Raw genomic sequence first — 17,436 nt, 5'->3', positions numbered from 1 at the left:
AAACAAGGTGAATGGTAGGGAAGGCTTTAGCAAAATAGCATTATGGACCAAGTGCCAAATAAAACATCAGTTGTGTTTAGGGTGTGAAGGAGAGGAGGGTAGGATTGTTCTGAGAAATATTAGGACTTGTAAATGCTTCAGTTTCAGGGGGTTTGGTTAAAGAACCTGAATGCTGAGATGATTCTGGAACAGAACCTTTTGCACTATCCAAAGTTTTCATGATGTACAGAAAATGTTGGCTTGGTTAATGTTTTGAGTTCCAGAATACAAATTATTCACAGATGAAAGATCTTCAGTCTTAAATGTGTCACCTTCTTGCAGTATGAAGAAGCAATAAAATATTTAGTTCTTAGGACATTGAGCTAAGTAAAGCTAGCAGAAATGTTAATGAAACTTTTACTTTTTAGATCCCTTTGGTGGTGATCCCTTCAAAGGCTCAGATCCTTTTGCAGCTGACTGTTTTTTCAAACAATCCTCCACTGATCCCTTTGCAACTGCTGGCACTGATCCATTTAACACTGCAGACAGCAGTAATAACAACACAGTAAGTTTGGTAGCATACCTTGTATAAGTTTTGGACAAAATAACCCATTTTGTGTATTTGGACACCTCTTGAAAAGCAGATATTTAGAAATTGTGTAGTGAATGATACAATTTACCCCATGGCTCTGTCTTTCCTTTTGTGTCCTATTTTCTAGAAAGAGTCACAGATTAAATAGAAGTAAAAATAAAAGCATTTTTTAAAATGTTTTGGTGTGGAGTTTCATTGCTCCACAGATCAAAACATTTGAGAATAGTGAACTGAGCTCTGTTGGTAGCTGATGGAACTTCCTCAACATTGAAAGAAATCCAAGATTAATCTCATCTGGAGACACTTGGAATTTTGCCTCCAGGGCTTACAGGATCAATAAATATTTTACCTCAACTTGATGGTGTTGATGTCTTGTAGTTATATCTTCATGAAGATGGTTCTGATTGTAGAAATCTGAGTGATAGATATTCCTAAATTTTATGTTAATGGTTACAAAGGATGTTGCACATCATGTACTTTTTTCCATTTTTTGAAATTATCAATCACTGTTCTGAGGAGCTTCTGGTAGCAGATTTGTTTACTGAGGCTGAAAAAATCTGCTTCCAAAATATTTTATCTTAAAACTCCTAAACTAAAATAGATCATGGTTGTATTTTTAGAGTGAGGGATCTTCAAGATGAAAAACAAATTTTCCACCAATGGAATTTTTTTTTTATTTTAGACAGAGATATTGAAGAAGAATGATCCTTTTGCTCCTGGTGGAACAACTGTGATTACATCAAATGATCAAGGTAAAATTCGATTATAGACATCAGACTTCTTGGCTTTTATTTTTGTTTGCTTTTGCTTATTTTTGTTTCTGTTTTTTTTAACTGAATTTGTGGTGGAGCATTTTAGGGATTTCCTAAGTTTGCTGAATTTTACTAAAAAGTATGGCATAAGGTGCAGGCTTGCAGGGGAGATATTTTTATTGCACAAAACTGTCTCAGTCTTGCATATCACTGAAGAATGATTCTGCCAAAATGTTCCTCTGCCTTACCTGAAACTGGTGAAATACCCTGCTCTAAGTGTGAGGACTATATGAATGGTTTATGGCTTCTCATTAGCATTGTTTTTACAGATGTCATGTTAATTTCTGAACTAATATAGAAGATAACTTTGTAGGATGAGAGGAGATGTGGGGAACAATAACTACTTCTGTTAAAGTTTTCTCCTTTTGCTTTGCTGTCATACTCTCACCTGAGGACTAAAGATGATTTAGGGAAGACCTGAGTATCCTGTTTTCTCAGGTTGGACTGACAGGTGGTAGTCCAAAACTTGAATTCATGGGAGTGTAGATCTGTTCACCTTAATGGTAGGAAGAAAATGGCATTTTTTAGAGATGCAGAAGTGAGTATTAGTAAAGACAGTGCACTTCTTGCTTTATAGAATAGGTGGTTTTACATGTTTTGAGGCACACAAGAATGAAAGGGTACTGTTAAATTGGATTGAGATGGGGTTTAGATATTATGGAGCCCTACAGTCAGAAATGAGCCCTTGTTATGTTCATATATATTTGTGTATGTAGATTTATGGGTGTACACACACAAAAAACATCCATATATCTTAGCAGAACATACAGTAGTATGGGGTTTTTGTATCCTCTCAATGGAATTTAACTTTTTAAAATGTAGAATACCATTATTTCTTTATAATTACTCCCTGTTCAAGAGAACTATTATTCTTAATTGATAGCTGCCACTTGGAGTTTTTGTAAAAGCTAATTAATTAAGTGCCCACCTCATAAAATACTTCACTTTAAACAGTGTCTGCTGGTAAACATGTAGCAGTTGCTCTTCTGTTGTAGGATTTTTTTCAGTCTTTTGCATTGAACTTATTTCATTCTGTTTGCTTGATGTGTGTGCATTTAGCTGCAGACCCCTTTGCCTCTCTGTTTGGAAATGACTCCTTTGGAAGTGGCTTTGCTGACTTCAGCACTCTGACAAAGGTAATATGAAGCTTTTGCCACTCACAGAAACTGTTATGAACCTCTACAGTGACAAGGCATAGCTAAATCTCTATACCAACAGTTTGTTAGTTTTGCCACAACTAAAAATTTGTAATAGCTGACATCCTTGGAAAAGAGATCTTGACAGTAAATTGTCCTGCAGGTCCACTGTGAAGAGATCAATGTAATTTTTGTGGCTTTATCTCTATATTTGAAGTGATGATGTAACTATTTTTTTAATTTCTTGAGTTTAACAGCAAAAGTAGTTTACACTTTTGCCATGTGTAACTGCATTCAACTTTGTATTCCTGTAAACACCAACTGTTCAATTTTTAATTTGAATTTCCTGGATGTATGTGGATGATAACAGCAAACAAAAATGTTTTCTTTTTGTCTTGGTCCAAACTTTCAGTTCTAAATAAATACATCATTGAAAAGAAGGGAGATTATAGTAGAATTGCACTGAAAATGTGTATATTGCTGTTTTCTTTGCTGAAGGCCAACAACGAGGATCCCTTCAGCTCTTCCACATCAGGTTCTGTCAACAGTGTGATCATAACTAAAAACTTATTTGAGGAACCACCAGCTAAAAATGAGGATGTTCCTCCTGCACTGCCCCCTAAAACAGGAACTCCTACAAGGCCCTGCCCACCACCACCTGGTAAGAGCTTATTCTGAGATGTTGTCAACAATTAATTGCTTCAATATTGGCAGTGGGACAGTAATTATGAGGGGATTGTGAAGTGTCTGAATTTAGAATGGATGATCAAAAATCAAGCCTGTTCCTGATCTCTTCTGGTTTCCTTGGAGTAAAAAGTTCTGCATGGTGTTTGGGATCATAGTTTGTTTTTTTGAAGAGAGGTTTTAGAAAACAGGAAAAAAAATTAGTTATTATGGTTATGTGCAAAAACATAGCATAGCAGCAAGCCATATGGTTGCTAATGTGATATATTGTGAATTTTGCATTAAGCTAAGCTTAAAGTGAGAATTCAGTGTGCTTTATCTAGAGCAAAACCTCTTGTTTTAATGCAAAATAAATTGAGTTAAATTACTGTCTTGGGTTTTCAGGTAAACTTTTTCCAGGTGGCCTTGCCAGAGGTCTGTAGTAGTAAACTGAGACAATGTTATAATAATAAATGCAAGTTTCCTGTGTTGTTTTCTCTTCACTGATCTCTGAATTTTCTGGTATTCTCCATGACCACCCTGCTTTCTGCCAAAGGTCATGATTATCAAAGATAACAACACCTTCTTGTGGTTGCAACGAGCCCGTGTTACAAGAGACTCCCTGTTGTCAGTATTTTTTTTTTGCATAGATTGGAAAATACAGTACTAGTATTCTTTATAAAACTTCTGTCCTGTGTTTAAGAAACTACTTCATTGTTCCTTAACTATCACACTATTTGGGTTAATCTTAAAAATGTTTTGGAAAACTGTAGTGTGAAACTTAAACGTGTTTTAGAAGGGAACACAGTAAATGTAAAAGTATTAATACTAAAGCTTAAACTCAGCTATTTAATTTCTGATGTTCACGTGAGATCTGGTTCATGCTCATACCTTGCAAGTAATCAGTTTCATTGTCAGTAACACTGAAGCAGTTGAAATGTTAAGTGATGGTAATTTAAATCCTTATTTAAAACAAAAAATGGATTTCTGACTTCTTTGTTTGGGAATGGCTCCGATGTGGTTTACAGATCCACTTTTAAAATGCAAGCTTCTAGTGGCAGAACAGCAGCAGCCCTGTCAATAGATGACAAGAGAAATGGCCTCTTTTAATTTGCACATGTTAAAAATGATACTGTGATTATCTTGATAACCATTCCCAATAAGTTATTTTCCTAAGAGAAATTTTTTAAATGGAAATATTTAAGTGTATTTGTTTTTTAATTACTCCCTTGCTCTGTTTCAAAACAAGGGAGTGCTTTTTCAAATAAAAGCCTCAAAATCTTACTCTGAATTTGTTACAGTACTGTTAAGTGTATAGAAGGGCTCTTTGCTTTCCTCTTAAATCTGTTGCATAAATTCTTTTTTGGCAGATTTGGAGATTGTGAATCTAATTTTCTTGCTATTCCTAATCCTTCCCATGTCAAAATAAAATTCCCTGAATTTTATTATACCATTTTGAAGCTGCTTCTCCCATGTTATTCAAGAAACAGACATGCATTGTTTGCCAGTAATAGAACATCATCAGTGAATGAGAACCATCATGGCAAGGTTATCTGGGAGCTAAGTGAATCATGTTTCTGGAGGGTACTCTCTAAATCATTGCCAGATTAGAATCTCTTTTTTTTTGGTCTATGAAAGAATTTCCAGAGAAACTTGCAACAGTGATATACAAACTAGTAAGCAGTTTGCTTTGGTTCTGTAGTTTAAAATGGCAATAGAAGCAAGTTTTAAGCAGAACCCACTGGTTGAGATCAGGAAACAGCAATGAAACCTTTTCTGTAAGCAGTAGCAAATGGAGAGAATTGGTGGGATGAAATTCAGCTCAACTGTTCTTGGAAGTATTTGGGTTGATATCCTCAGTGGTGTTGAAAGCTGGCTGGGGTTAAGCTGAAAAATAGAAGATAAATGGGGGATTGTTCCTGATTCTGTAGCTACATAGGCAAGGATGAACAAAATGGTTAAGCCTGTGATTGCTTGTTATCATTCTCCCTACTTCTTTTAGTTTATAAACTAGAGAAGTCCCAGATGTTAGCATAGTGAGAGGATGTGGTGTTTTGAAGACTTAAAAATGTATTTCTGGTCTCTGAATGAAATCGTGATACTATTTGTTTGGATCATATTAAAAAAGCCTTTCTGGAATTATCATGGACAGTGGATAGGCAGAAGTAAAAATTACTGTGCTAATACCATAGGGGGTCAAAACTGTAGGAAATTTTCTTTCCAGAATAGTCAGTGAGTACATAACTTTGTACTTTGTCTTGAAGCATTAACAGACATGTTCCTTTTTCACCTGGTTACTGTTAAGGAGACTGTGGACCATAGCCTCATTTTTAAAATTGACAACCCTTCCTCTGAAGTCTTTCCAGCTCCACTAGTTTACTAGAGGAAGTTGCATTCCAAGAAGCTTCTGAATTTGTTGGGTTTTTTTGGGTTTTGGGTTTTTTTATTTTTTTATTTTTTAAAGAAAAACTATTTTTGCCATCTTATTACCTGCTATCTTAAATTCACTTTAAATTCATTTTAATCTAAGGGAAAAGACCTATCAATCAAATAGACTCTTCAGATTCCTTTAAACCAAGAGATCCATTTCAGCCTTTCCCCACCCCAGACATTCCCAAAGAACAAGAAGCAGATCTATTCTGTGATCCATTTGCTCCTACAAGCATCAGTAAAGAGGCTGACCCCAACAATTTTGCAAACTTCAGTACTGTGAGTAAACACTTTTTACATTTGTTTCAGTATAATGACAGCTTTGACTTGTTCACACTGAAGTCTTCAGTCTAATTTAAAATATTAAAACATATCCCATCTACAAAAGGGATATGATTTCCAGATAAAACTGAATTTGCAATTAATTTACCACTGAGGCTGTCCTAAAACAAAGTACTGCAAAATATTCTAGTTATTGTTTAAATAGCATTGTTTTTGTATTTTTTTTTCATGGAAGCCTCCTAGCTTTTAGAAAATAGGACATATCTGTTCTAGAGATTATCCATTTTATCAGAGCATGCAGCACATCTAAATTATTTAACTATACCAAACACTGATCACTCCTCAATTAAAAGTAAAACAAAAGGTGTGATTTAATTTAGCTGTCACTGAGCTGTTTGGTCATCATTTCAATGTACTGAAATATTGATAACCAGCCTCCTAACAATGTACATTAATGAAATATAATTTGATGAGTTTTGAATGGCTAGGAGATTCCAGATTTACATACAATGAAGTAAAAAGTAGTGAGTGTCTCTTTATAACCAGAATCCATCTCATAGAAGTCGTGGTGTCCAAGCAGTAGAAGCAAATCTAAAGGTTTGTGCATGCCTATATTTTTTTTTTTTCTTTTGAGCTTTTGCAAGTAGGAGTTTTGAAAGGCATCATCTCACTTTGAAGCTTGATACCTGTTAAATGCAATTTGCATTTACAGTATCATGATCATACTGCTTTTTTTTAAATTATTTTTAGGCCTAATAAACTATGTGCTTGATTGAAATAAACTGAGGATTGGCAGGCTTTCAGAATTGACTTGCACTGGTTGATGTGTCTTGTAGCATGATAATAATAGCATTTCAGGAATTATCACTGTTACTGAGAAGCCAGTTTGAAGGAGAGAATGTGAAATGTGGAGGAAGAAGCAAACATGTTAATTATCTTTATGAAGAAAAAAGTTTTTTCCCAGCTTCATTTATTGAAAACACTTGAACTATGACAAAACCTCAAGCTTTTCTACATGTATTTCCCAAAGAAGCAGCTCAAAGCATAAACTGCTGGGGTATATTCTGATAATCCTGTCAGACTTAGCTCTGGGACATGGATGAAAACATGGGCTTCACCTTCCTCTTGCCTTTTCTGCATGCTGACTAGAAACAAACTTGAGCAAAATCTTCTGTATTTTATTAGGTTTAATTTCCTTAACTGTCTCTCATTTATAAGTAGTACCACAGAAATTGAATTCACATTCTGTTCATATCAATATACATGGAAAAAAACCTGTTCTTTTGTTTTTTGCTGTTTTCTTTCTGTTGTATCACATTGACCATTTTCTATACCAGGCTTCTAACTGTACAGTTACCTTATTATTCTGCTGTTTCTTTGCAGAAGTCTTATTCCTCTGCACAATTAAAAACATTCATTCTAATTTTTGCAGTCATTGTCATCTGGAAAAATTATCCCTAATATAAGTAGAGGAAATCAGGATGTTCCACCATATGCATAGGAGTGTATTTTGCAGAATGTTTTCCTGATTCATTAAAATTTTCATGTTAAGATTGTTTTTCATCCAGAATAGTCTGAATTTAAATTATAGCACTTTCTACTCATAACTTTTTTAAGCTTTATATTGAATTTTGAAACATAGCATAATGCATAAATATGCATCAATTGGATGGCTTCTAAGCAGTTCTTAATAGGTAAACATAAGATAATAGTTACAAGTGTATTAAAATTAAAAAGCAAGTAATTGTTTAATACTAGAATTATAGAAATTTTTTTAAACTGTAATTGTCCCTTAAACCAAGGGCTTGGTACTAATATTGGTTATCACTGTATTATTAATCTGGTTTATTTTTTCTTTTAAAAATGCAGTATTCCACTGAGGAAGACATGATTGAATGGGCTAAGAGGGAAAGTGAGAGAGAAGAGAAAGAAAGATTGGCAAGAGTGAAACAGCAAGAGCAAGAAGACTTGGAACTGGCTATTGCACTCAGTAAATCTGAAATATCAGAAGCATGAAGTTTAGAATAAGATTCTGTCTTACATCAACTGTTTTGTCCCTTTTCCTGAAGACCTAACCTATTTAAATGTTACTCAGATGATACATAATATAAAAGAAACTATGAAAAGTTTTCAGTTTCTGAAAGTGTAGTGAATGTTTTTGCTAAGTTCAATCCTTTTGGTTATTGTTTGAATAACTTTTAAGTTTAACATTCAATTTCTTTCATGTTTTCAGGAGAACAAAGTACTTTTCCCAGGTGTAAGCAAATCAGTTTAAAATGCAGACTGTAAGATTGTAGTTTGACTGTAATCTTTCAGCAGTTGGTAAGTGAGCCTGAAGTGAATATAGCAATTATTCTGCCATGGCTGACTGTCTCCCATCAAGCAGTCAGTCATTTGAAAGCTTTTATCCACCTAAGAGATTTTAGTAATGCCAGAGTTGTGGAGTGCTTTATTTTAAATGTATGCCTGTAGATTTTTCTCTTCATTGAAGATTCAGCATCTGGATTTGAAATAGCAATCTTCATGGAGTCTTAAGTCAGAAAGAGTTTGTCTTTCTGGAACTTTAATGCTTTTCTTGCATGGTCATAGGTTTTCAGACCTGTTTTGTTTTATAAAGCAGTTAAGTTGAAGATTCATGTGCATTTGTTGTTTGGCCAAGAGGACTGTCAAATTAGAGACCCCACTGCTATTTGAGCCACTTTTGCCTGTGAAATACACAGCTGAACTGGCAGGATAGTAAATTCAATTTGAAATAGGATTGAGAGTATAAAGAAAAAACAGGTAGTCTTTTTTTTTTTTTCTTTTTTTGACCACAGTTGTTTTCTGTAATGTAATTTATTGAATGCCAACTGATAGTTGCACCTTAAACTGAATTATTTCTTTATGGTCACTGAGTCAGAGTAGGATTGATAGAATGTTAATGAAAATAACTTAATGAAAATAACTTATTGTTTCATTCTGAAACAACTCGATTCTGGAGAATTGGTTTCATTAAAATAATTCCAAAATGAATAATCTTTTTGCCCTAAGGAAAAACGAATGGCAGCAGCATAAACATCAAAAGAGATTTATTTTTTTTTTCCTTGCACTTTTAACCTGTGGTATTTCTGTTGAGGGAATTGAAGTGTTCCAACACGCAGCACTGGGGGATGGAAAGGGGAGAACTCAGCCATGCTTCAGTATATTTAAGCTCTTCCCACAAATTATCAATGCTGCTGTTGCAGGAGTTTGAGGGTAGTTTTCAATTTTAAAGGAAAAACAGGTAACCTGACTGGGATGGATTTTCTTTTGCACTGGGAAATGGGCATTTAAACACCTGCTCAAAAAAAAGTAATTTAAAATTTTGCAAGTATTAAATAGTTATAACTTATCTATACATCTTTGTTACGAGTGTACACTAATCTTGCAAGTCATATGCTTAACTGGATTACATAGTTTCTTATCTTTTGTTAAAAATGTATACTCAGTGGACCAACACAATGTTATATGTATATATTATATATATATTCCTGCTTTCCTTTATGGAATTTAAAGTTTTGAGTCATTTGATGTTACATTTCATGTTACTGACTCTTGACTTACAGTACTTTTACTCAGACTACCAACAAACCACTGCTGTGAGTTAAATGGCATTACTTTATGAAGTTTTAACTGTTTTGGTTTGTTTGTTTGTTTTTTTTAAAAAAAAAAAGACTTGTTTGGGTGGGATTAGCCTCTATTTATAGAATTCCCTTTTGTTTAAAAATTCTAACAATAGCCTGTAATTATGAAGAAATAAAGTTTAAGTACATAAGTGTGAACTGTTTGCCTATTTTTGCAAAAGGGTGCAGTGAGCTGTAAAGCAACACTGAGATGTAATGCAAACAAAAGAAACTGTTCCAGTTGTAGTCTAGTAGGAATGGGTTAATTTGCAGAGAAAGAAGTTCCCTGAATCTTGAAGTTAGCTAAAACACAGAGTAATCTCAGCTGTTGCTTCACTGGGAGTTGTGGCAGCTTCAAAGAAAGCTCAGGCTACTCTTGTCCAAGGTTTTTTTTACCAGAACAAGGGTTGCAGAGCCCAAATGTTTAGACACTAAAAGATTTACCTATGAATGAATGTAAGCATCCTCTGCTGGCTGCTGTCAGCATACAGGGATTAAGAGATCTTTAGTTTGACTCAGCATATATAATTCTTCTAAGCATATCTGTTAGCATTATGTCTCCTTTATGTGAAGGTGTAGATGACTTTGTCAGAGGTTTAGGAGTTCTGGAAGCCATTTATGTGTGTTCTTTTGTTAAAGTAGTGCTGGATTTTAATATACTCGATTAAGTGGACCCGAGTCTCTTCACTTAGTTTCTTTTAATGGAACATCAGTTGGAGGAAGCAACATGGTATCATTAATTGTATCAGATTCACATATTTCTTGAGACTATATGAAATCTCCTGCAGGCTTTTTTTTTCCTTTTAAATTCTTTGCCAAGTTTTGATCTTGAGTGTGTGAGCCTCTCATTATGCTGCTCTCTACCCTCTGTCTGCCCTGCGAATTGTGTGCAATTAACTCTATAATAAACCTGAAGATGGTGCTAATCATCTTGAATAACTGGATACCCTCTTTTCACTGTCTGACTTCCTATACCATGAAGTTCTGTCATGTAAAAGTTCCTATTGCATTCACAAGATTGAAGAGATGATCTGATGCCTAACAGGCAGATTGGCCACTTGACAGTTACATTTCCAGTGCAATTTTCTGAAGCAACTTGATTAGAAACTATTGGAAGACTCTGGTGGGAGTTAATGCTAAGTCTGCTGTGTCCCTTTGAAGCATTGACAAGGAATAAAATGGCAATAAAGGTGCTTAATTCATACATACATGACATACTGTGCTGACTTTTCAGTGGAGTACTCTAGAAAGCTGTCTGCTTCAGCAGAGTGGACTCTAAGCCAGGAAGCTTGGTGTGATAGAGACTCTGACCCCTTTCTGCTTAATATTGAAAAGCTGATGTGTTCTACCTTGGTATTGTTTGCCTTGTGCAATTATAAAACACGAGATAATGTCAAATTAAAAGCAGATAGTTAGCAATTCATACTGGAAGTAGCCAAACTAATTGCCCCAAATTGTGGATCTTTCTTCATCCAAATTCGAAACTTACCCTTTGGTAGGTGGAGTGGAGCTTTAGTTTCCTATGTGAGCATCACTGACCTCTTGAACTCTGCAGAATAATTTGTGTTTTACCTTTCTTGTTGGCAGCAAGGGGTAGGTATTAAAATTTAAAGGTGGGAGAGGACAGGGAAGCAAAACAAATCTCTGAAATGGTGGCTAAGGGTGCAACTACTGGTTGGGGAGAGAGAGAAACAGACTTCCCAAATTCATAGTACCTAAGCCTTAGAGCAACAACCAAATGGTCTTCACATCTTTCTGCCTTAATGATACCATTGGGGTTTGTAGTGCTGGTCAGAGTCATCCCACCAAAGCATCTAAAATACTTCTGCTTCCAGGGAGCTGAGGCTAAAATGAAGAAAACTGCATTCATTGCAGAGCTGTAACTCAGCACCTATGCAGGAAGGGAAGATGATACAAAGTTAAGGAATTCCTTCTGTGGAGAAAAGCTGGGAGGGGATGGGAAGTAAAAACACCTTTCCTTTGTGCTGATAGACTGATAGAGTATGAGAAATGCTTGTTGTGGGGTTTTGTGGGTTTGCAGTACATTTTGGCCTACGTCAACCCAGAGAAGATGGGAAGGAAATTTTAATTTGTCAGGTGACAAGCCATCAAGTCTGGGTCGATAATACTCTGAAACAGAAGTTGTTTTCATCTATAATCTGATTAAAGAAACATGAATATCAAAAAAATATAAAAAATAATATCAAAAATAATGCCAGCTGCATTGCTCCAAATGCTCAGAATTTTCTGTTGTGCTAAAGTTGGGAGATCTGGAGCAGGTAGGAGCTTGAATCTTAAACTGAAATAAAAAGCATTAGATTTAAAGCTAGCTGATAGAAGGGTAAAATGCTGCATTGTTTGGATGTGTATTCAAGAGGTCAGGGTGTTGTTTCTTGTTATCTCTTGCTAATGTATTAAATGATTTTGGACAAACCACTTCTTAATGCTAATCTGTTTCCTGTTTTCTAAGGAACAATGGGTCTGATAGTGCCTTAGGTAACTGCTGTAATTTGAAAAGACAATCTTGTGCAGAGTAAAAGGAATTTTATCCCATTCTACTTGTGTGTATCCTATAGGCAGGAGAGATGTTATAAGGTGTTTTCTCTGTTAAGCATGAGCAGCCAGTTGCACCCCAGAACTATAAAAATAACTGGAAATAGATTAAGAATTTTAAAAAGTGCTGCTTTCAATTACATATTTTCTCGAGGGTTTAGTTTGCTGATAATGCAGGGTGAAATTCTTACCTTTGACTTCAGAGGTCTGTTACAGCTCCCATTGTCCAGCAACAAAGCCTTGAAGCATTTTCTGCAAACTGACAGATTTTTCAGGTTTGTATCTGACAGTGCCCGAGGATTCATAAAGGATTCATCCTGATCTTCTGACTCAGACTGATTTTCCTGTGTGGACAGAGTCAGTATTGATTCTGTGGAGACCACTGTCAGATATTAAAAGCACAAACTGTTCATGAGCATACAATAATTCAGACTGTAGTAAAAGAATCACAGAATGTTAAGGTTGGAAGAGACCTCCAAGGTCATCCCGTCCAACCTATGATCTAGTGGTGTTGGTCAAAGCTAGTGATGCAAATTTGTCCTGTTTTAGCTTTTTTAACTATATTTTTCCCTGCAACACAGAATCCCTAAAAGATGAAAAACCAATTCAGAATACACAGTGTGGTGATTACTGGAAAATGTTCTTTAGGTTAAATGTAACTACCTATTGAAAATGGGATGTGTCTACAGTGCAGAACTACCTGGTAAATATCACCATTAGGAAAGTTGTGAGCTGGAACATACAAGCTTTGCAGTTAAAAAAAAACCCAAAAAACTAAGTGCATGTAACAGGTAATTCGTGCTGAAAAATGTGGTTTCGCATCGATAAAAATACCTCCTTAAAGGTGCTCCTCACCACTCCTTATGACACCCCTTATTAATCTAAAATGTTTGATGTAGCTAGGACGGACAATCATGAATTTCTGCCTGTTGTCAGGCTAAAGGATCAAGCTCAAATTGCTCAAGTGCAATCTCTTCAGCTGTCTCAGCTTTCTCTCTCTCCAAACCTCAGCACCCTGTGCGCTGGAGCATGAGGCAGCCCCACCGCCTCCCTCTGCTTCTGCACATCACGAACCACATTGTCGGTGTGCAGCTAATAAATTCGTTCTTTTTTTAACCTTATCCGCCCACTGTTCTCATTAATGTGCCCATTGTTTCTCTATGTCAACCCAGTCCTTCTGTTTGTCCTGCCACTCCCTCAGCTGTGTATACCTTTTGCCTTCTTCCTGTTCATTTCCTCCCACAACCTCCTTTCTTTTGCTAATCTCTTCTGAACTGTTATCCCTGTAACCCTGAAGCAGCAGGGTTTGGCAGGATTGTAATATACGTGATGGCAAAATTAAACCATTTTTTTTTTCAATATTGTGTATCTATTTGTAATTTCAATTAGTTTAGATCTGTTTTTTTTAACTCTGTATTTTAAATAATTCGGTTTTGACCTGGCAAATTTGAAATGTAAGCACTGTGGGGTGTTCCTCCTCTGGCTGGTACCATTTTGATACCAGAGGCAACTGTAGCTCTGGGTTTGGGGGCAGAGGCAAACCCCTTTCTTGGGAGCAAGCCGCTGGAGAGTGTTGGCTACTTTAAAATTTGGTTAAAGACGAGTTAAACCTTCCTCCTCTTGGCATTTATTTTTTTCCCCTCAAGAGGAATTAATCACTCTTAATTCCAGCACTCCACAACCACGCATGGTTTCAGGTGCTGCTGCCGCGGGCTTCTCTCCCTCCCTCCCCACAGCTGCTGAGGAGGGCCCCGAGCACTGCTCTGGCACCCAGTGACACCTCCAGCTCCCTCCGTGTCCCCAAACACCGCGTTCATTCCCCTATCTCTCCTGAGGGACCCGACTCCCCCCCTCTAGACCCCGATCTCTGCCGTCGGAGGGGCGGGCGCTGCCGCAGCCGCTCACCTGCGGGGGCGGCCCCTCCGCCCGGGCCCGGCCCGGCCCGGCCCGAACATGCGCTGAGGCTCCGCGCTGCCGCCGCTTCACACCATGCGAGGTGGCTGCGGCTGGTGCCCGCCCCGGGGAATAGCAGCAGCAACACCAGCAACACCACCATCACCACCGCTTCTCGGCCCCGGCCTCCCTTCCCACAGCTTCTGGAGCCGGGAACGCTCTCGGTGACGCCTCCATGGACTCCCGCGCAGCCCACAGCGGGAGCGGCGGAGCCCGGTACGGGGCTGAGGAGGGGTGGGGGGGGCAGCCGGGTCTCTCCCGCCATTATTCTGTAGCCTCCGGTTGGGCGGTCCCTTGGGATCAGCACTGCCTCCCCTGAGGCTTTGGGAACGCTCCGTCCTGGGGGGGGAAAGAGGGACAGGGGCGGTGGGATAACCCGTCCCGGTACCGCCCAAAACCGAGGGTATGCTCGCAGGAGATCGGGAGGCGATGGCGGGACCTTGCCTGGCTAAGCAGCCCGTCTCGGTCCGAAGCCCGTGAATAGGATTTGTGAGCTGTGGGAATGATTCCCGACGGGATAAGGGGAGCTACTGCTTTCCCCCCACCTCGTCCCCTCCTCGCTCTGGGCTTAGGGCCGGTCCGGCCCGGTGCAGGCCGGGACCACCGGGCAGGCGCTGCCCAGGCTGGTACCGGGCCCGCCTTTTTCTGTCACCACACGCCACGCAGCTTTTGGGCAAAGGACTCCGTTCACCTGCGTGTCCGGTTACCGACTTGAACGCAGGCACGGAAGGGGCAGAAACTGACTTTGTACTTTTAGGGGGTCCCATGTTTTATTGTTTAGGGTCTAGTTGTGTTTTGTGCGTATGTGGGGGGGTTCGCTTGATTTTTGCGTTATTCTTTCCTTGGAGAAAAGCATTATCTTGAACTAATTGCGCACCGGTGCTGCAGCCCTTCGGTAGTGACATGCAAATTAACTTGAGTGTCCGAAGTGTTACTCAAGAGTAGTGTCATGTCTGTGAAGTCTGTGGAAGAGCTTGGAAGACCTTTTCCTTCAGCTCCTGTTTGCACAGCTTGCAGCTCGCCCTGACAGTGCCCCCTCGACGTTAATTACCCGGTAACTCGATGCCTTCGTCCTCACCTCGATGAACGAGCTGCAGGTGGATGACTTCCCTTGCTGCGTTCCGCGTGTGCGCTCCCACTGCCCCTAAAATACATAAAACTTCTTGTGTGTGTGCGTGTTGAGCGAGTTGTTTCCTCAACTGCTGAATCAGTGTGCAAATAACATTCTTCCCCGGTGATGACGGCAGGGTAAAGTTAAGGCATGGCTACATTAAAGGCCTCTTCCGTGGAGACCCTGGTTGAGAGATTTTCGAAATAATCTGCTTTATAACCTGCGCTGGAGTAGAAACCTTGAAGAGTGCAGCTGTTTGGGAGGTCAGGGAACCATTTTTTTGCTTTGAAGAGTGGTAAAGGGTCTTCTCCTGGTGACATGCCAGGAGTTTTGCTCTGTCTTTGCCTTCATGCTTTCCCTGGATTCCAAGCAGCCCAAAACCTTTTATCATCTGCTGAAACCATGATGGAAAACGTTTCCTGGGTTTTAAATTAGGTAAGCTACACAGTGGAGCTCATTTTTTAATGGCATATATATTAGCAGTTATTACAGAGAGTGGAGGTAGTTGGGATAGGGACTCTGAAAGCAGCAAAGTCCCATAGGATTAAAAACTACAGAGCCTCTTAGCCCTGCTGATGATCCAGAATGAGACCTGTGTTAGTAATAGCCTTGTTCAACTGCTTTACCATGTTTTGGCTTTTTTTTTTTTTTTTTTTTTTTTTAATCCTCCCGTAGCTAGCTTAGTGTTGTTTTTGCACTCTAAAATGGGGGGAATAGAGTCATAGAATCATCTTGTTTGGAAAAAACCTTTCAGATAGTTTGCTTCTTGAAGCCGTTGTTCCTAAGAATGACTTTCTGCAATGGCTTTGAAAATACTGAGTGCCAAGAAAACTTGCAACTAGTACTTCTGTTCTTGAGTATTGATTTAGTAGGTAGGTTCAAGAGCATTCTAAAGGTGTATTAAAGTGCTGTGCTTGCATTTTAATTTGAGAGAAAGTGGCATTGTTATTGGTCAAGGTACTGTGAGAAATAGTTACCAGATGGCTTCTGAAATACCAAGTCTTTTGGAAGCTCTCAGGGAAACATAACCTGAAATTTCATGTCAAGCAATGATTAAAGGCAAAGCAACTTTTTATGAGAACCTAAGAAACTGCTCAGCAACGGAATTTAAACAAAACCATGATTATTTATCTTTAAGTTTCAGCGAAACTTATTACAGTCATTTATTTTAAAAATGCTTTGCATAATTTCATGCAAAAAAATCTCCAAACCAAACAAAATATCAAAACAAGCAACATTTCATCTCACAGCAAATACTGTAGGAAAACGCCTTTGGGGCCAAAATGTGTATTTTATCCCTTCCGTGTTTGTCACCATGCTGAAGGCTGAAAATGAAGTGTAAGTCAGCATGTATAAAAGTACAAATGAAACTTTACAAAACACTGAAGCAAGGATGCCTAGGTAACTATTTTGTGACCTAGCACTCATTCTTATTAAGTTTAAGTTAATGGAGAATCTAAGCAAAAGGGAAAATTGCAGAACATCACTCCCTGAATTCTCACCGACTTCAGAAATCAGGCACCCCTCTACCCTGATCTTGTAGTTCTTAAAATACCAATCTTAATGATTTTGCCTGGATTCTCACTGTGAACGTGTCAGACGTGAGCTTGCATTTTGCTTAATGCTTTATTTTCTTTGCTGGGAGCCTGTATGTGCACAAGGCCATCCAAGACCATGGTTATGTGCAGCTGCTGCTGATTTCTCATTAGTTGATTGGTATGATTAGGGTTAGACCCTTAAAAATTGAGCCAGTAAAGCTGTGAGAAGTTAAGAGGACATTGGGAAAAGAACAAACAGGTATTGTAAGGTTGTCAGTAGGCCTTAAAAGTATTCAGAAAACAAAAAAAAGCATGATAAAACCACATCTGTCTTTAGAGGTGACAAAGATTGTAGAGCATTTGAATTGAAAAAGAGCTGTTAAAACTTGCTAAGCATCAGTCGAGGCTGATGCCTGATGAAAATCTACGCTTAATTGCAGTGTTCCTGTCAATTCCTTTAGTGCTAGAGATAATTTACTTCGTTTTAATTTTGACCCTGGGTGAGCTAATTTTTTCTGGGCACATTCCAATCGGTTCTTGCAGTTCCAGGTTGCTAGGGCTGATATTTTATAATTTCCCAGAGCAAAACATATACATTATTTTTCGACTTTGTGTATTTTTTTTTCTTTCTCTGTGATACAGGCAGTTTTCCTGAGTGGGGATAATCACCCACAATGGTGCACTTAGCACTCTGTGAGCAGTCGTGGCAGTGCAACACGGAAAAGAAACTTGCAAAAATGCCACTA

At 38.3% G+C, this 17,436-nt stretch overlaps 2 protein-coding genes across 6 annotated transcripts in view; both read left to right on the top strand.

Moving 5' to 3' along the window:
• Positions 1-10,461, top strand: part of EPS15 (epidermal growth factor receptor pathway substrate 15) — a 44,894-nt gene extending 34,433 nt beyond the window's left edge. The window contains exons 20-26 of one of the 4 annotated variants that reach the window (XM_030455035.1): positions 408-544; positions 1,254-1,323; positions 2,443-2,519; positions 3,018-3,180; positions 5,713-5,891; positions 6,455-6,491; positions 7,764-7,855. In XM_030455035.1, coding sequence (XP_030310895.1) covers positions 408-544; positions 1,254-1,323; positions 2,443-2,519; positions 3,018-3,180; positions 5,713-5,891; positions 6,455-6,491; positions 7,764-7,774 — 674 coding nt within the window. In that variant the 3' untranslated portion in view covers positions 7,775-7,855. Of the gene's footprint in view, positions 1-407; positions 545-1,253; positions 1,324-2,442; positions 2,520-3,017; positions 3,181-5,712; positions 5,892-6,454; positions 6,492-7,763 lie in introns of all 4 variants that reach the window. The other 3 variants (XM_030455034.1, XM_030455032.1, XM_030455036.1) reach the window with 3 other exon arrangements.
• A 3,548-nt stretch (positions 10,462-14,009) lies between these two features.
• The window catches only part of TTC39A (tetratricopeptide repeat domain 39A), a 43,851-nt gene continuing 40,424 nt past the window's right edge, over positions 14,010-17,436 (top strand). For both annotated transcript variants that reach the window (XM_030455659.1, XM_030455658.1), the window contains exon 1: positions 14,010-14,257. In XM_030455659.1, the coding sequence (XP_030311519.1) occupies positions 14,217-14,257 (41 nt within the window). In that variant the 5' untranslated portion in view covers positions 14,010-14,216. The remainder of the gene's footprint in view (positions 14,258-17,436) is intronic.

Source organism: Calypte anna, chromosome 8 (genome assembly GCF_003957555.1).
Source record: "Calypte anna isolate BGI_N300 chromosome 8, bCalAnn1_v1.p, whole genome shotgun sequence".
In the NCBI taxonomy this organism is placed as follows: domain Eukaryota; kingdom Metazoa; phylum Chordata; class Aves; order Apodiformes; family Trochilidae; genus Calypte; species Calypte anna.
This window is presented reverse-complemented; position numbering and strand designations above follow the sequence as displayed.